Source organism: Desmodus rotundus, chromosome 3 (genome assembly GCF_022682495.2).
Source record: "Desmodus rotundus isolate HL8 chromosome 3, HLdesRot8A.1, whole genome shotgun sequence".
Classification (NCBI taxonomy): Eukaryota; Metazoa; Chordata; class Mammalia; order Chiroptera; family Phyllostomidae; genus Desmodus; species Desmodus rotundus.
Window position 1 is genome coordinate 3,281,277 of NC_071389.1, and position 21,968 is coordinate 3,303,244.

Genomic DNA, 21,968 nt, shown 5'->3' on the forward strand with positions numbered 1-21,968 from the left:
GAAGATCTTGTTTGCTTGAGTTCATATAACTCCTTCTTCTCACTTAGCTGAGTCTTGCATTTTATTTGTGGATTCTGGCGCCATATAAAACTTCGTCATAGCTCAAGAGCTGACGTCTCCTGACTGCTAAGTATAGGGCCTTCTTTGTTGAAAAGAATCTAAGTAAGATGTTGTAAGACCATACGCTCGCAGGTGGAAGCGGCTTATGTTTGAAGAACTTCACCTCTTAACGAGGAAAGGGGAACATAAATAATCACCTGCATCCTTTTGTCGTAGGTAGTCTACCCCCATAGAAACTGCTTTATTGTATTTTCTGTAGAGAGGTATATAAACATTTAATTACAAAAGTAATAAATGGACATTGGAAAAATGCTAATAACAAAGAAGTATAGAGATTAAAATGTAAAGCTTTTTCTTAAAATTGTACACCCTAGGGTATAACCATAGTCAGTAACTATTTGATTTGTATCCTTCCTTGGACTTAAAAAAATGCACGTGTAACAAAACACATATGTAAACTGCATGTTTGTATGCACACATGTATGTGCACACACACTTGTAGATGTGTGAGTGCGCCGCACCAGCACACTGTTTTTCTCCTGCACCACAGTCCGTGTGGTCACTTAAAAAATACATTTGTTTGTTTGTTAGAGAGGGGAAGGAAGGGGGAGAGAGGGAGAGAAACATTATCGTATGATAATTACCAATTGGTATTGGAAATACCAATTGGTTGCCTCTCGCATGCCCCCAACCTGCGACCTGGCTTGCAACCCAGGGTTTGCAGGACGGCACTCCATGCCACTGAGGACTCCGGCCAGGGCTGCTGGGGTCACTTTCCACGCCTGTGCACATGCGTGGGTGTGGATGCACGTAATTTTAGAGCATGGTTTTCTGTAAAAAATTTAAATCAGTCCTTGTTGATTGTCCAGTATTTCGCTCTTACGATCAGCGAGGCGCTTGCCATTCTTGCTCCGTGAGTTATTGCGGACTCCTCCAGGTGCTGCCTGTAGAGGAGAGGCCTGCAGTGGACTTGCTCGCTGCGCTGTAAGCATTTGTGCTTTGTCTTCTAGGAAGCTTGTCACTGGCTTGTGCCCCCGATAGCCAAATGCGAGACTGCCCGTTTCCCCAGACCCTGACAGACACTAGGTGTTGCCCCTTTATAAAATCTTTCTCAATTTACTAGGTTAAAAATTTGTGTCTCCTTTTAATTTGCATTTCTTTGTATATTCCTGAGATGCAGCATGTTTGGGCCACTTGCATTACTTTTTTGAATTATCATTTCATTCTTCTGCCCTTTTTTCTAATAAGTTTTTCATCCCCTTTTTTTCTGATTGTTATGTTTTTCTTTTTAAAAAATTTTTAAAGTTTATTTATTAATTTTAGAGGGAGAGGAAGGGGGGAAAACATTTAGTGGTTGCTTCCTGTACGTACCCCTACCGGGAATGGAACCCGCAACCTTTCCATGTACAGGACGATACTGCAACCAGCTGAGCCATGCTGGTCAGGGCATGTTTTTTCCTTTTTTTTAAAAAAAGATTTTATTTATTTATTTTTAGAGGGGAAGGGAGGGAGAAAGAGAGGGAAAGAAACATCAGTGTGTGGTTGCCTCTCAAGTGCCCCCAACTGGGGGCCTGGCCCGCAAACCAGGCATGTGCCCTGACTGGGAGTCAAACCGGTAACCCTTTGGTTTGCGGGCTGGCGCTCAGTTTGTTAGGGTGCCGTCCCGGTACGCCAAAGTTGTGTGTTCCGTCCCAGGTCAGGGCACATGTGAGAGGCAACCAGTGAATGCATAAATAAGTGGAACAACAAATTGATGTTTCTCTCTCTCTCTCTTTTTCTCTCTGCTGCTCCCTTCCTCCCTCCCTGTCTAAAATCACTAAGTGGAAAAAAAAATGTATGCATAGTTTTTTTCCTTAGTAGTCCACCTATATTTTAATCTTAATTTTTAAACCCATTATGCGCTTCTGGCAGACCTCTGAGTCATGCCGTCAAACTTCGAATTTCTCTGGCCTTGATAGCATACCTAGGAAAGTCTTTCCCACCAGTTACTAAGCGTTCTCCTTAGATTTTCTTTTCTGTTTTGAATTTTTGTCCTTAGGTGTTTGATACAGATAAACATTTTTATGTATAACTGTATATATGTGTGTGTATATATAAACATGCATGTGCAATAAGATATATATATAACAATAAGCATATACATACGTACATATGTGCAAGGTGAGAGAGACTTCTGATTTCCAGCACCACCCCCCCATGAGATGCTTGTTACTGAATTACTTATCTTTTCTACTGATTTGAAATGTGGCCTTTACCTTGCGCTTTATCTGGATGTTCTCGTCCATTGATCTGTCTGTCTGGCGCCTGCGTGGGGACCGCAGGTTTTTCTTTCTTCTTACACACTGGTCTGGTCTCTGGCAGCCTAAGCAGTGAAGAGAAACTGCTGCTCCTTTTCTGCTAGACACTCGTCAGAGACGGAGTGCGGTTCCATGGTGCAGACCCATTTGTTTCTCTGAATGATCTATTACTAATTTTTATCAGTTGAGACCACAGTTTTTTTTGGTTTTTTTTTTCCTTTGGCAGCAGAAGTTGTGGGTTGATGAAGAAAACTAGTTAAAGCAACTTTTCTTGCACCTGAAAATTGAATTGTCATAATTGGCACCTTCATTTCTCTAGCGTTGTTTCCCAGCTTTTCTCGCGTCTGAGAACACATTGAACATAAAACTGCTTACAGGGCGCATGGGGTTAATGGGTGAGTACCCTTGAGGTCAGAGCCCACTGGCCGGCAGTCTGGGCGGCCCCGCCCCTTTGCAGAGCGGGAGGGCTGAACATCTGGAAAGCATGTGCATGCTGTCGCTTGCACGTAGCCGGGGACACGTTTGGGAAGTGCAGGTCTGGTTGGAGCACCCCAGCTTTAACTGTGCCTCTTTGTAGGGCATTGTAGCTTGGTCTGGAGTTCACACTTTGGGAGTTAGAGTTCTTTTTTCTGTTAAATTTTATAATTGTGGTAAAATATACATAACATAAAACTTACCATCTTAACCATTTTAAGTGTATAGTTCTTTGGTATTAAATAAATTCATTGTTGTGCAGTTATCACCACCATCCCTCCCCTGTCCTCGTCGTCTTGCCAAAGGGAAGCTCTGTCCCCATTAAACACTCCTGCCCCATTCCCTGCTCCCCCAGTCGCCGGCAGCCTGCAGTCTCCGGTCTGTCTGTGTGAATTTACTGCTCTGCGCAGACCGCTACGTGTCTTCTTGGGACTGGCTTATTTCGCGTAGCATAACGTCCTCAGGGTTCATCCACGGTGTCGCGTGTGCCAGAATTGCCTGCTTTTTTTAGGGCTGAGTGGTATTCCATCCAGTGTGTGCTACACTCTGTCCGTTGGTGCATCGATGACACTGGGGTGCTTCCGCCTCTGGGTCCCGTGGCTGATGTTGCTGTGGACCTGGTTGTACGAATCCGAGAGCCGGTCTGCTCTTGAGAGTTGTTTTTCCCTCCATTTTCTCACCTCGTAGCCAAACACTCCGGTCTGAATCTGGCTTCCGTTATTCTGCTGAAACTTCCTTCTTAGCTCACCAGTGATCTCAGCGCTGTTAAATACAAGGAGTATTTCTCAGTGCCTATTTTATTTGCTGTTTCCAGTGTTATCTAAGCCAGCTGACCAGACCTTTCTCCTTGGCCCCTGGCTTTTCTCCCTTGTGCTGGATATTCCTTCTTGACCTTCTCTACCTGGCATCTGAACGTGGAGTTGTGTCAGGGCTTGAGGCTAGACCTTCCGCTCTATTGTGTGGGTGTTTCTCTGGAATCAGACCGAGGCCCTTCACTTCTAAAGTTGTGTTTTGAGCTCGGTGCTCTGCCGAGCTCCACACCAGCGCTGCCTGCCTGGTGTCTGGAGGGTCTGACCGGCTGCCCCTCTCAGCAGGTCTGCAGTGGAACACTGGCTTCCTCTCTGTCTCTGTCTCCATAAAGGGCGCTCACTCCCAGGGGCCCAAGTCAGACCTGGCGGTTAGTGTTAAATCAGCTTTTACGCTTAGACTAGTTTTGGAGCCGCAGGAAAATTGCTAGAACATTACAGAGCTCTTGTGTGCCCCCCAGCCAATCTCCCCCGTTAACATTGCTGTGGCGCTTCTGTCCCAGCCAGTCAGCTGGTACTGATGTGTTGTTATCAACGAAACTCAGGTTATTTGGGTTTCCTCGGTTTTCCCCTGGGGTCCTTTGCTGTTCCTGGACCCCATCCAGGATGTCACATTACATTTCATCATCATGTCTCCTTAGGCTTTTCTGGACTGTGACAGTTTCTCAGACTTGCTTTGTTTGTGTTGACCTTGACCGATCAGCTGTTTTGTGTGACGTCCTTCAATCTGGGTTTGTCTGCGGCTTTTCTCCTGGTCAGGCTGGAGCTGTGGGTTCTGGGAGGGAGGACCACAGGGCTGCAGCGCCCTTCCCATCACATCCGGCAGCAGTACCTATCGCTGATGACGCCAGCCCTGTGCCCTGGTTGGCCAGTGTTGATCAGGTTCCTCCCTTTGAAGTGCTGGCTTTTTTCCCTTAGAGGCCATTTTTGACATCCCCTTCTTTTACTGCACGTTGAACCCAAACCTCTAGGTTGCGTTCCCAAATTTCCACCCTGTCCAATCACTCTTTACCGCCAGCACTCCAGTCCGAGCCAGGCGGCTTTGGGGGTCTCCCAACTCGTGCCCCTGCTCTGCCCTTGTTCTGCCCTCTCCAAGCCCAGTCTCCACTCAGACGCCAAAGTGGCCTTTCAGAGATGCCGGTTGGACTTTGGTGCCCCCTTTCCTGAACCTTCGAATGATTTCCTGTCATTCGTGATACCACGTCACCTTCCCATTGTGGCGCACAGGGCTTGTGTACTCCTGTCTGACGCCCTCCTGCCGAGCCCCTGCCCCTGGTTCCCTGTTCCAGACACCGGTTCCTTCCCCTTAGTTCCCTCTACACTCTCAGGTCCTCATTGCCCCGTTGTCTTTTACATGCATGTCTCCTGCTTAGAGGATGGTCTCTCTCCACCTTGCCACCCCTTAGGTCTCAGCTAATTTGGTGTTTTCTGGGAAAATTTCTCGGTCCCCAGCAGTGTCAGTGAGGCCCTCTTGCTGTGTGTTTCCATGGTATCGTGTGCATCTCCTTCACTGTTCATGGGCCTGCTCGACCTGCCCTGTCTGAACCCTCGCCTACCGGGCTCAGAGAGAAAAGGCTGAGACCCACTCTGCTCTTCGAGGTGCCGCCTGGTGTCCAGTGCAGAGCCTGTGCAGAGTCTGTCCAGAGTCGGGTGCTCAGTAAAGATTTGTGGATGAACGATTTGTTCTTTTTTTTTTTTTAAGTATATTTTAGTGATTATACTATTACACGTCTCCCAATTTCTCCCCCTTTATCCCCCTCTTTATCCCCCCTCCACCTTGCACCCCTCCAGCATTCCCCCTCCTTAGTTCATGTCCATGGGTGGTACATAAAGGTTCTTTGAGCTCTGTTTTCTATACCATTTTTGATGTCTCCCCGTCTATTTTATGCCTACCAATTATGCCTCTTATTCCCCGTACTGAAAATTTCCCCTCTATTCTGCCTTTCCCCCTCCCCACTGAAATCTCTCCATGGGATCTCCATTTCTCTGATTCTATTCCTGTTCTAGTTGTTTGCTTCGTTTTTGTTTGCAGTGTTTGTCTTTTCTTTTAGGTTCATTTGTTGATAGTTGTGAGTTTGTTATCATTTTATTGTTCATATTTTTGATCTTCTTTTTCTTAGATAAGTCCCTTTAACATTTCATATAATAAGGGCTTGGTGATGAGGAACTCCTTTAACTTGACCTTATCTGGGAAGCACTTTATCTGCCCTTCCATTCTAAATGATAGCTTTGCTGGATAGAGCAATCTTGGATGTAGGTCCTTGCTTTTCATGACTTGGAATACTTCTTTCCAGCCCCTTCTTGCCTGTAAGGTTTCTTTTGAGAAATCATCTGCTAGCCTTATGGGAACTCCTTTGTAAGTAACTATTTCCTTTTCTCTTGCTACTTTTAAGATTCTCTCCTCTTTAATCTTGGGCAACTTAATTATGATGTGCCTTGGAGTGTTCCTCTTTGGGTACAACTTCTTCGGGACTCTGAGCTTTCTGGACTTCCTGGAAATCTATTTCCTTTGCCAGATTGGGGAAGTTTTCCTTCATTATTTGTTCAGATAAGTTTTCAATTTCTCGCTCTTGTTCTTCTCCTTCTGGCACCCTTATGATTTTGATGTTGGAATGTTTAAAGTTGTCCCAGGGGTTCCTAAGCCTCTCCTAATTATTTTGAATTCTTGTTTCTTCATTCTGTTCTGGTTACATGTTTATGTCTTCCTTCTCCAAATCGTTGATTTGAGTCACAGTTTCCTTCCCTTCACTGTTGGTTCCCTGTATATTTTTCTTTATTTCACTTTGTATAGCCTTCACTTCTTCCTTTATTTTGTGGCTGTACTCAATCATTTCTGTGCGCATCCTGATTACCAGTGTTTTGAACTCTGTGTATGATAGGTTGGCTTTTAACTTCCTCATTTAGTTGCTTTTCTGGAGTTTTGATCTGTTCTTTCATTTGGGTCATAGTCTTTGTCTTGGTGCACCTGTTACTTGTTAAGGGGCGGAGCCTTAGGTATTCACTAGGGCAGGGCAGCCCACTTGGCTGCATTGTGGCACTGTCTGTGGGAGAGGGGTCAGAGAGGGAACAATGCCACTTGCTGTGCTCTTGCCCCACTTTCAGTCACTTCCCCTGCTACCCACAAGCCAATTGATCCCTTCTGGTGCTGATTCCTGGGTTGGTGAGTTTGTGTACATCTTAGGACCCGGTGAGTCCCTCCAACAGACTCTCCTGTGAAAGAGGGAGTTTCTCCCACTATTGCAACCCCCACAGGTTTTTACAGCCAGAGATTTTGAGGCTTTGTTTCTCCACGCTGGACCCCTGGGTTGCACAGTCTGTCTCACTCCCCAGTTGTCCTCCCAGCTTATCTGCACACGAATGTGGGACTGCCCAGACCACTAGTGCCACCTTGCTGTGTATCCTCTTTGCTCTGGCTGCCTGTCTCTGCCCCTCCTACTAGTCTGGATGAATGTTTCTTCTTTAACTCCTTGGTTGTCAGATTTCATGCAGTTCAATTTTTTGGCAGTTCTGGTTGGTTGTTTTTGAATTGGTTGTTGTCCTTCTTTTGATTGTGAGAGGAAGTGAAGCATATCTACCTACACCTCCGTCTGGGCCGGAAGTTTGAATTTGTCTCTTAATTGAAGTAGTAGAACTGCAGAATGCAAAACAATTACTCTTCCTTCTTTGCATACAAACATGCAAATAAGTCCTTGTCGTTATTTCTATTATTCCATGATTTAAATCCCACCCGTGTACTTTTAAATGTATTGGGTATGGTGCTGTGATAGGTGCAGCAGTGCGTCTGGAAAGTGTGGCTCACCCGTGAGGACCTGCCTGTTTGTTCGTTGCTCGTCCTCCCACCATGTGCTGAAGCTCCTCGTGTGGAGCGCGGGTAAGACAGGCTGCCGGGCCAGTGCAGTGCGAGCACCGTCCTGCCCCTTCAGGGCTGGAGGTGTGGGGTCAGCAGGTCTGGACAGATCTGGACAGATGGAGCTTGAATTCTAGCCCTGCTCTTTTTAAGATGTACAGCCTATGTCTTGAACTAAACCTTTGTCCATCTGCAAAAACAGGGGTAGCAGCATCCTGCTTGTAAAGCTTGGGAAGAATCAGATGAGGAAGATGCGAGCAGGTCATGGCGACCAGAGCTAATGGTTATTGCTTTTTAGGTCCTAAGCACCAGGCTAAGCAGTGTTTATCACTTATTTTCATTAATTTTCTTGGCACCCCTATGAGGTAGGGATGTTATTATCTTCATGCTATAAGTGAAGAAAGTGAGTCTTAGTTTAAAAATTAAACAATTTGCTCAAGGTTGTAGAAGTAGGAAGTGGTAGTGCTGTTATTGTAACCCTGGACCGCTGGGCCTGCCTGTGAAGCCCAGAGAGTTCTCCAGGTTTCCTGTATAGCCAAGCTGCCTGTCAGTGCGGCTGTATTCTTTTGGGTGTTAAAGACTTTTTAGGCATGTGTTGGCATTTAAAAATTTTCTTGATAGTCTTGGGAGGGAGGACCACATACAGCTGTCACCAGCTGGAACTTGTTTCTTACTTTACACCTTGGCAGCTCTGCCAGCTGTGACTGGTACGGAAAGAGGCAGGGTGCGTGTGGGGACCAGGGGGTGGGTTGTGCCCACTTGCGTGGTTTTCTTAAAGGGAGAACTGTGGACTCATCTGGGAGCTGACTGAAAAGGCAGATGGTTCAGCTCTTCTTTTGATGCACTAAACCATACTCTTGTAGGGGTAGGGCTCGGGCGACTATCTCTACAAATGCCTTGGCTTAAATAGGGGATTGTCAGTCAGTCTGAAGTTTGAGACTCAGCAAACAGAGGCCACGGGAGGTGGAGGGATGTTAATGATCCCCGAGTGAGGGTGTCCTGTGAGCCCAGGCCGCGTGGCGAGCGAGCTGAGGAGCCACCAGGACAGAAAAAAGTAGGCACTGGGTCCGTGTGTTTCCCTCATGTCTGTTTCTTACAAATTGGTGTTCGGGGGCCTGTGGCATATGTTCTGTTAATCTTTTCCCTAGTGGGATAGTGCCAGAAAGGAATGGGGTATTGGATGGGACACAGATGACATAATACATACAAGTCTGAGAAAAAAATTAAGACTACTTGATGAATTGAAATGTCATTTGCAAAGCTAGGACCATGTCAGAAGTTGATTTCGAATAGTCTCTTCTTAAAGAAGCTATGTCACATTGCCCTGATTTTCGACTTAGAAAATATGGTAATTTCAGGTTTGTGACTAATATGGAAGTTAGTGATCAATATTAAATGATTTAATGATGTAGTATTTACGTATTTATTCATTTCAAACAAGGAGGTTTCTTTTATGTCACCTACCAAGAAGACGAGCAGCAGACGATGGGTTCCAGAGTTGGGATTGTTGGCTCAGGGAAGGTGTCTCTCCCAGGGCTCAGCTTTCTCTGCGTGGGGGCTGCAGTGAGAGGCCGAGCCCGTCTTGTGCCTGCCTCCCCGCTCTTAAACAGCTTTTTTGACGTACAGTTGGCATCTAATAAATCGCACATACTTAAAGTGAATGGTTGACAAGTGTGCACACGCACACACCACGCAGCCGTCACCTTCCACCCCAGTGAACGTTTCCATCACTCTGAGAGTTCCCTGGTGTCCGTGCCTCCCTCCTTTGTCATTTTGTGGCATCTTTGACGCTATTAGGGAAAAATTGCATTGTCGAGAATAAAGTATTAGGTGGCAAGTTATTTAATTTGTAGTGTCAGCTTTTGTTTTCTTTTTGAGGACTGTGGTGGAAACAATGTGATGATTATAGGTATACATCGATGTATCATTTATAGAGTGTGTGAGAAACAAATAGGACAGACTCCGTTTGAGAAACTCAACACAGGAAGCCTCTTTTCAGAAAGGTTGACAAATAGGATGGCTCCTGCTGGGGGAGGGGCGAGGAAGAAGGGAGTGCACCGGGTGTAGGGGCCACAGACTTGAAAAGACCCAATGCTTTTGTCTCGGTTTTTCAGTGTGTGGTATTTCTAACATGCTGAAAAGCTACCATCGGCTCCAACCTGGAAGGAAAACAGATATATAATCCTCACTTAACTCAAGGATAGACTTCGCTCAAGTGCATTTTATTCTAGGGAGTTGTCTGTTCTGTTGGGTGACATGTTGACGATTTACTTACTGATATTTATAATTTATAGATTAATTTTTTTTTTGCTCCATCCCTGTGTACAAAATTTTTGAGTTTATCTGAGCCCAACTGACGACAGTTGCGGGGAAGCAGGACCTCCTTGGACTGAGAAAATGCTCCGGGCGGCGGCAGGTTGCACCTTATTTTGTACATTAGAACAGCGTCCCCAGTCTTTTGGGCACCAGGACCAATTTGCTCACTCACCTGCTGCTTACCTCCTGCTGTGCATCCTGGTTCCTAACAGGCCATGGACCAGTACCAGTCTGATGCCCAGGGGTTGGGGACCCCTGCATTAGAACCAAAGGAGAAGACCAAGGGGGTTATGTGAAATCCACCGGTGATCCATTAGGGAGGCGGGAGAGAGCAAAGGGGGGATGTCTCTGGGATTGGATAAGAAGTAAAGCGAATAGACACGCACCGTATTTTACCTTGGTGGATAGTTAACAGTTAACCATGAGCACTGTGAGGCGTTCCGTGGGCCTTGCTCACAAAGGCAAAGAAGTTACCTTGGCATTCTGAAGGCGCGTTACCATAGATGCAAAAAGACAGCAGACAGGTTTGTTAGGATAAAGATTGACCTTTGTCGAGGAAGCGACTGGCCTAGGACATAACTACCTGCCATGACTTGATTTTAATTAGGAAATTTAAAAAATTGATTTATCGATTGTTAGAGAGAGGAAGGAGGGATGGGGGGAGAGAGAGAAACATCAATTTGTTGTTCCACTTGTTCATGCATTCACTGGTTGCTGCTTGTATGTGCCCTGACCCAGGCTGCCGTGGTTTTGAGTTAGGAAATTTTAATTTCAGACCGTCTGTGTGGTTACTTCAGGTTTGTGGGTTTGTAAGACCACCGTGCGGGCTGCCCTGGCACTTGTCTGGTGTGGTGTGTGGCCCCTCTTTCCGTTCAAGCCTATAGTAAGTTTTTGGCTGGACATTTCTCTCTTTAATCTCTCCACTGATGTTAGTTTCTGCTGCAGAAAGCATTGTATTGTTGAGTTAATAGCCGTTCTGTAAAGAACTCGTTAACTATGTAGGGTGATTATCATGGGTTCCTTCAGCTGTCTTCTGGCTTCTCTGGCGCTCTGAATTTTCTGGGCTCTTTGTGTTCGTTCCTTTCTAGTTCTTCCATGAGTTGTGCTTTGAAACGAATATGCTTGTGGTGAAAATGGCAGCATCCTGTCCTGATTTAATCCCGTTAGAAATGGCGTTCTTTGTTACGTGTCTGTTGAGTTGGGAAGCGAACCAACTAATTCTCTGTGCTTTTAAGTGCTGGTTGGTCCTTGGCACCAAAGATAATTTAACACAGAGGACGAGTGGAGTGTCGGAAAGCATTTTCACGTAAGAAGTTGCCCAGACATCGAGAGCTTCACATGGGGGAGAATTTCCCTGGAGAGGTGTTTTTGACTCTTGGCTTTCGAACTCTGATGACTCGATGGTCTGTGGAAGTGGCACTTGGTGTGTTTCTTACTTCAGTGACACCAGCGTGGTAGTAGGTGTTCCAGTTAGAGGCAAGCTTGTGTGCTAGGTATGCACATGGAGTGTTGGGGGTTACTAGGATTTTGAGCATTTGCTGTTTACTTTGGTTCCTGGCCGTCATTTTGGAAGGGGGCTCTTGCAGTGGACTAACCTTCTCCTTCCCTTGAGGTAAAAATGTCGGTTCTACCAGGTGGGACTTGGTTCGGTTAGAGAAACCCCCGCAGTCTGCGTGCACAGTGTTCCTCAAGCCAGGCCGTCCGCAGTCCATTCCTGGCCCTGATGAGGAAGAGGGGGCTCTGGAGAGAGGAAATGGGTCGTTTTGGTCCACGAGGCACTCTGGCTGGGGCCCAGGGGAATGTTTTGTGTTCAAGTCCTTTGGAAAAAAATACGAAGCTCCTTAGGCCCCCACAGCCTCTGGTGTTGGGAGCAGAAATGTCCCTTGAACAGATTTGGGGTGAAGCAGACAGTTGTCATGTTGTGTCTGTGGGGAATGTGTGTGTACCCCAGATACCTGCCTCAGCGAGGAGGTTCCGGCTGTGGCTCCCGGTCGCAGCTGAGTCAGGTGCTCCCAGGGGCGCGTGGGCCTCCAGGCCTCTCTCGACTGACTGCGTGTCGGGACCCTTCATGTTAGGGACACAGCAACTCCTGGAAGCCTTAACTTTCCTCCATCCCAGAGTAAACTCATCTGGAAACGTGACTAAAATCCTTCACATATATTTTTAAATCACCTACAATTTGGGCTAACATACTTTTGTGAGTTGGTGAATTTTAGAAATGATTTAGGAGATTTTTGAAAAGCTTCTGTGAGTACTCTAGACTCTTGTTTTCCAGAAGAAATTACTTAATAAATTCATGTGTCTTGGTAATAAAGGGGTACATAGAGATTCTCGATCTGAATACATAGACTTTTTCTCATTCTTAATGGGAAATTTTTTAGTAAAACAAAACTTGACTAATGTTATACTGCTGGCTCCTTTCCTTTTCTTACAAAGATGCTGAAGCGGTCTGAATACCAATGCTACTGAAACGGCGTATGCATCGTTTTGATGGGGTATTGATTCCTTCTATAGTGTGCAGAACTGCTTGCATGCCTCCCAGCAACAAAGACACATGTGACAGGCTTTATGGGAGATGAGCGTTCCAGAGAAATGAAATGCTGGTTTACTTTTCAGTAGCTATGGAATTTTAAAAAAATCATGTTTTTAGAAACAAGGCCTCAAGGCACCAACACACTTGTGTCTAGTGTAGGAAACTCTGCAAGTTATTTTTAACAAACCTAATCAGGGGAAGCAGAAACCTGATGTTTATGGAGTTTGTTGACAGGCAACATCTTGGAGATATTGTGGGCTGGGGTCTGATGTCTCAATGAAGTGAGTCGTAATGTGATTTTTTTGCTGGCAGAGGGTCTTTGGTTAAAAAAAAAAAGCATCATCTGAAACGCGAATAAAGAGCAGCGCAGTGGAACGAGATTCGCCTGGATTATCGATTGCTCTAAGCCACCAGAAAGGGCCTACTGTTCCTTTCAATAAAATCATTCCGGGCAGTTGTCAGTATTGCCATCTCTTAAGTATTTTTGGAATTTGATAGGCATTGTGGGACGAAACCGAACTAGGAGGCTGGAAGGAAAGGTGGAACTTAAAGTGCATTTCTGCTAGTTGTGCTCCCCTTTACTCTGAAAATGGGGAGCCCTTGTTGACGCTGCCTGCTAGGGATTAGGGTGCTGGAATCAGGGAAGGTAGGCGACTAAAAATTATGTCATCATGGTGGCATCCATCCTATTTACTAGCAAAGTGGACATGGAAATTAATGTAACTATTAATTGTTATGCTTGCTGTTGCTGCAGAGTTGTGTTGGGCATGACGTAGGTGGTTGCTATATGTTGCAAAGCAAAATCTTAGCTCTCTGTACTCTTTTTAAAACATAATATCTTTTAGTTTGCTAGTGGGGAAGATAAGTAAGTAATAACGTTTGTTGAAGAAATTGAAGCCTAACCTGTCAGATGCTTTTTTTCCCTGTTAAGATAGTCCTGGTGTCAGGTTTCTATTAGTTCCGTGTAATTCCAGTAGAACTAGCAAGTGATTTTGCTTAAAATGTCTTTTTGCCCCTGTGCGGTGAGAGTTGATGTGAGAACAGATCTTAATAGATATAGTTACACAGTTTATTTTATCATGTATCACTTTATTGCTGTCTTCTAGAACATTGTTATACTAAATGTTCCAATAATGGAAATTTTATGCAGCTACTTCAAATGAAACAAATTTGCAAAACTCAATTTTGGAACTCATTCCTTGAGGAGAGGAAAAAAAAACTCTCCACGCTGTGACCAAATTAGATTTCTGATATGCTGGCAACTTGTCCAGCGCTGTCATTTCCAGAAAACAGGGTGTGGGGTCCAGTAGCGGTGTCAGTGCTTCTCAATTTATAATTGGGGTTATTTTGGGTTTTAATATGATTGGTTAATTTCGTACAAAAATTTTGTTGGTAACAGGTAATTAAAATTTGGTTTTGTACCTAAATAAAATGGCTCTACATGAAATCAGGAATGACTGTGTTCAATGACCAGGGAGCCTTCTTTGCAAGAACTGCGTTTTAATTTCTCAGAGATGTCAGTTTCACTTACTGGAGCTCCTTTGTTTTGCAGAGATCATGATGCAGCCGCCCTTTTGGATTTCTTTTTAATAATGTGTGACCCTTCACCTTTGATCCCCTGACCTGCATTACCTTGGTAACCATTTCATTTTTTAATTTAATTTCATTTTTTAATTTTGGTGTGCAAGCTGTAACATTTCATCTCTCAAAGTGTAACGCGCTGATTTCCTCAAATAGAGATATCCCTTTGAGCGATAAATTTGCAAAATGCTGTCTTCATTTTCTGTATTAAAATTCATTTCAGTTTTTAAAATAAAATGTAATCTGTGTTTTCATCCTTTTAAAATTTTAGTTTAATGAGTACATTTCCCCATACAGTATATGTCTGATTCTATTCATATTTTGCAATAGCTAAATTAACTTGTGGTTCATACAGATCTCTCACCCCCCTCCTTCGTTCTTTCCTTCTCTCTCTCTCTCCTCCTCCTCTCCCCCCCTCTCTCCCTCTCCCTCTCTTTCACACACACACACACACACACACACACACACACACACACACACACGGCACCACAACCCCTTCCCTCCCACACATACACCCTCATCATCGCCACACCCTCCGCCTTTTTGCAGATTAACTCCTGTTTCTTTTAGAAATCGTGGCAACTTGAATTTATTTCTCTTAGCTGCCACATTCTACAACCTTAGATTACATTTTGTATTCTTGAGTATTGTGGGGAGAATAGGTTTAGCCCTTTAATTCCATGGGTGGTGTGGGCTAGAGGATAAGAAAGTTGTCTCATTTCTAAAATTTGCCTTTCTCCTTTAATATTTTATTTCTTTATTTAAGGCATAAGTTAAGAATAAGCAACATTTTACTGACATGATCAAAAATGTCCTTGGGTAACTCTGCCGAGGTCTGGTCAGCGGTGGTGGTCCGTGCGCCAGATTGCTTGATGCCATATGCTGTTGTAGGGCTGTTTCGCAGATGATGCATTTTTTTTATTGTAGTCTTCTTTTTAGAAAATTCTTATTCGAAAGTAAACAACCCAACTCTAAAAGCAAAAGTCAAACTTGAGTTTATTCTTTGAACTGGAAAAATATTCCTAAAAAATCGTGTTCTTAAAAAAAATCATGTGAGATCTCTTAGCATGGCCTACTGAAGCACAGATTATTTTTTAAGTGTCTCATTATTTTATTGTCTAACATTTAATGCCGGGGCTTTAATTGCACACAGCTGAAGCTGCTAAATGAGCACTGAAATGGATGTAAGTCCTTCCTGAGCTTTGTTGATACCTATAAAAGTTTATGTCATTCATTAGAATCACAGATTAAAATCAGTTGTAGTGAGCTGTTCGCTGGTGAGGGGAACGCGTACAGACTCTTCCGCAGGCTCACCAGCTCATTTTCGTCTGCACGACTTACGTAGCTGCAAAACTGCCTTTGGCCCGTTGGGTGTCTTTTCACAGAATCGCAAAGTATCAGAGCTGCGAGATGCAAATAGGTAAAACATCTTATGATCATAAAGCCAGAAAGTACGTGGAGTAAAGTCTCAATAGTTGGGAGCAACTAGTCTACCCAACCTTGCATTTTAAGGTGATTTTTAATGAAAATGCTTGCAGTGCTGTGTAGGAATGTTTTCCCTGTCCCATCTTTTATTTGTGCCTCTGATAGCAAGTCCTTCCCTGTCCCCACCCCACCCCTGGGTGCCACGTAGCTTGGGCTGACTGTTCAGAGACTCTGGGCTGAGCGAGCCGGGCGGCCAGCCCCCCTCCTCTTGCTCAGGCAGCCCTGAACTCACCAGAGCCTGAGGGCGAGCCGTGTGGGGGTCCCTAGAGAGTCACAGCTCCCTGGTGGCAAAAGAGGTCCTCATACATGTCCCTGTGGACTCCCATGGCATCTAGAGAGAGTCCAGTACTTTACTCAGAGTCCAGTAGGAGCGGTAGAGACAATAGGTGCAGAAGAGAAAGTTTCGTTTTTAATTGGGATGCTTTATTTTGCATTTAGGTCAATTAGAGTTTCTTTAACATTTTCTGCTTAATACATTTTAAGATAATCTAGTTGTTCTAAGACAGCTCGTGTATGGACACATTACTTATTTTCAGTGATCATTGCTTTGGTGGTTAGTGTTTAGGAATTGTGATAGGTTTTGGCCACATGGATGTAGTTTTTATAATCATGATTCAATGAGAAAACCTTAGTGTGAGAACCAAGGAACCTGCTTATGACTAGCAGGGTTTCTGGATAGCCATTGGTGTCTTTTAAGTCAGTCACATAAAACTAAAAAACCCAAATCGAAAGACTTCCATGTTGGTATTTGAAACAGTGAATTAGTTGTCTGGCCTCCTCTGTAGGGTTTGCCAACCATTCCGTTGGTTCTGCTTCGCTTGCACCTGTGTGAAGTGCGGATATTGTGTGTCTCCGACTTGCTTTCCAGGGTTGTTGGCAGGATAAATAAGACACTGATGACGGAGACACTGGGAACTTAGAAGAGGTGCTTTTGAACTTAAACCGCATCCTGTGGCCGGGTTGGTGGCAGGCACAGTCGTCATGTGGAGGGGCAGGGCAGAAAACCTGGTGGGGAAAGCTGGGGGGCATGGGCTGGGGGCCAGGCTGCCTTGGGTCAGATCCCACCTCGGCCCCTCGCAGAGGTCTGACCCAGACAGACTCCCTAACCTCTCTGTGCCTCCGTTTCCTCCTCTGGAAAATGGCGGTGACAGTAATAGTCCCACTGCCAGGGGCATGGTGAGTGCTACGCACTCAGGGCGGCGCGCAGCGTGGCCGTGGCCGTGGTGTCCTGGCCAGGCCCTGCTCACCAGCAGAAGCCCAGGCAGGAGGGCGTTCAGCCAACTGGAGTTCTGGGGGGCACATATGCCTTGCACAGAGTTAAACTTGAGAGACTTTCCCTGTGAGTCTCCTGCCATTGCCTTGGCGACTCTTGTGTGCTTCTAGAATGAGGAGCTGGTGCCGGTGCTGCTACCTGGAGCTAAGTTCGGGCTCCTAACCTTTGGGGAAGAAAAGTTTAGGTGATTAAGGGCTACTTAACCCTTGCTGATAGATCCTTTTGTTTTGGCTGTTTTTGGCTGTGGGCACACAATAGAAGAGGCCCGTGGGAGAGACCAGAATCAGCACTTACTGTGTCCCTTTGGCCTCAGTAAGCTAACTAGCTTTCAGGAGTCAGGACGTGTTGAACTGACTAAAGATTTCTACCGAGAGGCCTCAGTGCTTCCCCCTACTAGATGAGTGGGAAGGACGGCTGCTGTCCCACGTCCTTCCCAGGGCTTCCATACGTTTTGGTTGTCTGAGTCTGGGAGGGAGGTGGTGTGTTACCCCCGTCTGCACCCGAGAACACTGACGTTCAGGCCCGGCCAGTCAGCTCCCTTTGTCAGGCGCAGACCTGGGCCCCAGACCCTGCGCTGCCCTTGCCCTGGCACCTGCCGCCTGACCCTTCCTGGCAAACCCCGTGGCACCCCTGACAAGAAGTGGTTCTGCCAGCTGGTTACAGGGACCTTAGCAGTGCTCCCTATCACCCCCACCGCCAGCACCCTGACTTAGTAAGGCCTCCAGCTGCCCCCCTCCCCCCCCCCCCCAGGAAGGCCCTGGGACTTCCTCAATCGTGGCTGCACGTCCGGGTTGCGTGTACAGCCTTAAAGCGGAGCGCCAGCCCCAACCCGGACTCTCCTCAGGCTGCTCAGCAGGGAACCACTGGCCGATAGGTACAGAAATACAGGAAGCGTACAGTATAAACAAGAGAAAAGGTGAATAATTTGTGCCCATGTAGATTTGTGCTTCCAGAACCTGGGCCAGTGCTATTAATTCTGTTACAGGTAGCTACATTGTAACCGAAAGTGGGCCTTTGTGGGCCAGTTTAGTCATTCAGCCCTCCATAGTCGGCACCCTTTCTGGGGGGAAGTTCCAGCCACCTTCCCTGTAGAATATAGATCGTCTCCTGTAAATGGGCGTTTGACCCCCACAAACCAGGCTAGAAACGAGCCCAGGGCCCAGTGAAATTCGAGGACTACACTTCTCCCTCCCTTGCATTTTTACCTTTCTTTTTCCTCCCCCTTGTTAATGAGGTTATTTTTTCATTCCTCTCTCTCCTTTCTCATTTTCTGTCTAGCAGATGCTGGTGGGCGCATATCTGTCATCAGACAGGAAAGTAAATCCTCCTAGGGGCCTAGCACATAGTAGGTGTTCAAATGGACAGTTCGCAGTTTGTCTTAGAACCTACCTTTTAAAGGAGTAGGTACTACCCCTCATTAGCCTAAAAATGGTTAGATTTGTTTGTGGCTGTCTGTCCTAATGCGGGTGGTTTATCGTGAAAATTGAGGTCTTTCAGCCTGAGCGAGTTAAGAGAGTTTGAGGAATGGCAGGCGGCAGACAGAGGGCTGGCAATAGGCTGGACCGGACTGTTCTAGAAGCACCTCAGCCTTTCAGAGCGCATGCGGCATAGTCCGCAGAGCTGGGAGGTCCGAGGTCATGAGCTAGAGCCCTGGTTTCGGTGACGATGAGCCCACTCCTGAGGGGCAGCCCTTCCTCGAGGCTGCTAGGCACCACCGCCTCCTCCGTCACATAACCTGGGGGGAGCAGAGTGCAGGCCGTGACACCCTGAGTGTCTTGAGAGGGACGGAGCAATAGTCAGAGTCACCGTCGCTCCCCTGACCCCTCTCACGGGAACAAGTTTCCGAGGGCAAGCAGATGCGGCCCCCAGGGCAGCTGCAAGCTGTGTGGCCCCCACCCGGCAGGTAGGCTCAGCGCTGAGCAGGCACCTGCTAGTCGGTTCTGACGGCCCTTAGCCCCTCTGGGTGCAGTGAGGAGACTGAGGTCAGTCGCTGGGAGGAGGATGCAGGGGTTTTCTGTCCTTCTTCAGTGAAAGCCTGCCCTGGCCAGAAAGTGGAAGGAGGCAGCGGCAGCAGGATCGCTGCCCGCTGTGCCCCTGGGAAATGGTGCTGGTGGTCCGCGCGCTGCTGTGCCACATGCCTCAGACTTCCACACCCACCTTTTTTTTTTTTTTTAAATCCTCACCTGAGGGCATTTTTTCATTGCTTTTAGTGAGAGGGGAAGGGAGAGAGAGAGAAACATTGATGCAAGAGAGAAAGCATCAATTGGTTGCCTCCAATACATGCCCAGACTGGGGATGGAGGGTTGAACCTGCAACCTAGGTATGTGCCCTGAAGGGGAATTGAACCCTCAACCTTTTGGTCACGGGACGATGCTCCAACCAACTGAGCCACACTGGCCAGGGCCCACACCCATCTCTAGGTGGGTTCAGAAACAGACCACACAGTAGTCAAGTAGCACGGTGCCTGCCCCAAATTGTGACCTTCGGGCTTTGGTCATCCAGCCCTTTCTCGCTCCCCTGAACTGATCCTTCTGAGGACTTTACCCCTTTAGTCCTTCAGTTTCCCGAAGAGAAACCTGGGGCCTGCCCTTCTTTTGTAGTCACCATTCACACAAGAGGCTGTCGGGGAGGTCGGCGCTCTGGCTGCGGCTGTTTGCTCTGCTTTCTTCACCTGTGCTGGTGCTCACACGTGGTAGACACGCAGCAAATGTTCCTGTGCTCTCCGTGCTCGTTAGCACAGGTAATTAAGAACAGGAGCTGATAGGCCCACGTATCTGTGCAGAGATACATCTGCAATTAAAGTTTTAATTAAAGAGACACCAGACCAGGCAGATGGTTCTTATCCCCACTTCCTGTAAACCAGACAGCCACAGCTTGTCCAGCTTGCAAACCAGCGAAGTGGAGAGCAAGTGGCACTTGTGTAGGTGCTCCCGAGGGAGGGGGTGCTCCCAAGGTGAGGGTGCTCCTGAGGGAAGGGTTGCTCCATTAACAAGCCATAATCTAATTTGGGGAGCACTCTGTGGGATGCCGAATACAGGGATAATCATTGCAGTTTGAAATGGAAATACAATACATCAAAGTTATGTCCCAACCAAAGCTTTTAAGCCTCAAGTCAAGGGCATTACCGTAGGCCAGCTGGTATATCACGAGGCATGTGGTTTTGCTAGATCACAAAAGCTGACAAAGTGTTATTTAGGATCAGCAGCTAAATGCAGTGTTCAGTTAGAGCGCTACCCTGAGTGTTCAGGTCTTGCCACCTCATAGCAGTGAGGCGTTGAGAGGGGACGTGTGCCCGCCTAGCTCATGCAGGTCCTCTGTGCTGTCTGTCGCTGTGACCTTAATGACCCACCAAGCGCAGAATTAAAAAACAACCACCACAGGAGATCAGAGAAAAAAACGTGTTACTTCTCAGACCCTTGCCCCTGTGAGCCACAGCCGTTGTTCTGGTGCCTCGCGGCGGGGCCAGTTGGCCAGCAGTGGCACCTCTTGGTGGGGTCCATACCTGTTCACCGTGACCTTTTGGGACTCCGTAACTCCCGATTTCCTGCCCTTCATAATCGTTTGCTTAGCTGTGCCCACAGTTTGCTGGTATTCAGGGCAGGTAGGCAGTTATGCAACTGAAGTGCATACTAGTTGGTAGTACGCGCTTTTACCACCTGCGCCTCACTTGATCATTCTTTCCTGGGTGGAACCGTTGCTGAAGAGGGTTATTTTCTATGTCATTGGGAAACATCTCAGAGTAGAGGTTTAGGAGGTAGTTTCTACGTTGCTTAACTCCGGTGACCTTATCTTCCCCATTTCTTTGAAAGGAAGGAAGACTGTTATATCAAAAAGGGCCCATGTCACACAGGGACGTGAATAAGTATTTTCACTTTAAAGACCTTGTCACAAAAATGGCAGAACCTGGAAGTACTGTAACAACTCTTAATGCCATTGTGAGCCAGAACTCTGTCGTCCTGGCAGAAGTGCCGAGTTCCTGAGAGCTGCGGCTTGCTGAGGGATCCGTGGGGAGGACAGCTTGACGGGAGCATTCTTACCACCTTGTGCTTGGGGAAGACGCTGTGATTTCACAAGGTGTTTGTTTTTAGAAGTCAGTTAAATGTCAGCTACTTGAGTAAACAGCCCACTGTGCCGTGTCCAGGAAATACTGTTAGATCTCTAGCGAGCTGGGCTGCAAGAGATTCAGATGTTTCCCACTTTACACGGGGAACTTGAACCTGCCCAACTACGAAGTTTACGTCCTCACTTTGGTTAGAGACTGACACGTAACCTTTGAGTGTACAGCACAGCTTCAGGTGTGGAGTTTTCTCGTGAGGTGACGTAGTCCGCTCTTATGCCTCCCTTTGGGCGGTGAATGGAGGAACACCAGCAGACAGACCCACCTGGACTAGGAGGGTTCTATTTCCTCTTTCTGTAGCGGGTTTTGAGAAAGCGCTGGCTTCCTTGATCCCTGTGTAGTGACGGAGCAGGGATGATGGAGAGCTCTCCTTGCCCACAAAGTGACTGCATTCAGACGTTTATTCGTGTGTTCAGTAAATGCTTACCGAGTGCCAGCACCAGGCGCTGTCCCAGGTACCAAGAATAAAGCAGTAAACAGAACAAGACTGTTCCCGTCCCAGAGCTTATTTTCTGGGTGGGGCAGGGAGGGCGATACACACACGGAAAACAAGCGACACTAAGGGAGTGGTTACACGTGCCAGTGATGCCAGTTCCTCCCTCCTCCCGCCTGCACGCCCCTCAGCCCACAGATGGGGTGCTGGGCACAGAGGGGCAGGCACACCTCTCGCAGTGTCACACAGCCAGTGAGGCTGCTGGTGGCGTGCCAGCCCAGGTCGCCTGCCTCCACATTGCATGCTCCTAAACACCATGCTGTCTTGTTTCAGTCACAAAACAGCCTAGTCTGTGTATTTCTGAATGAACAAAGAAGTAAGTGGCAGGTGATAATGAGCATGACAAAGACCAGTGAAGCCAGGGAAACCATCTAAAGGGTCCTAACTGTTTAAATTGTTTGACGAGTGTGGGCACTATTTAGATGGTGTGACTTGGGCACAGGCCTCCCCTAGGGTGATTTGAAGGAAGTGACACCCTGAAGGTCTCTGAAGTAAGAGTGTTCCCGGCAGAGGGGACAGCAGGGCTAAGGCCCCAAGGTGGAGGTGGGTTTGGCAGTAGCAGAGAAAGTGAGGAGAAGAGCAGGGGCCAGCATGGTTGCTTTGAGTGTGTGTGGTGGAGAGGAGGGGGTGAGGCAGCCAGGCGTGATATCCCAGGGGGCCCCTCGGTCACGGGCAGCTCTTTGATT

General features: G+C 47.0%; 1 protein-coding gene across 31 annotated transcripts in view; it reads left to right on the forward strand.

The window, feature by feature from the left end:
• CAMTA1 (calmodulin binding transcription activator 1) overlaps positions 1–21,968 on the forward strand; it is a 761,376-nt gene that overhangs the window by 66,666 nt on the left and 672,742 nt on the right. For 18 of the 31 annotated variants that reach the window (XR_008426389.2, XR_008426384.2, XR_008426376.2 and 15 more), the window contains one exon: positions 13,886–13,969. The exons of 11 other annotated variants lie outside the window; for them this stretch is intronic. Coding sequence is in view for 2 of the 20 variants with exons in the window: in XM_053920478.1 (XP_053776453.1) it covers positions 13,886–13,894 (9 nt within the window). In the remaining 18 variants the exon portion in view is untranslated. Of the gene's footprint in view, positions 1–13,885; positions 14,169–21,968 lie in introns of those variants that run through there. 2 more of the 31 variants (XM_053920478.1, XM_053920479.1) reach the window with 1 other exon arrangement.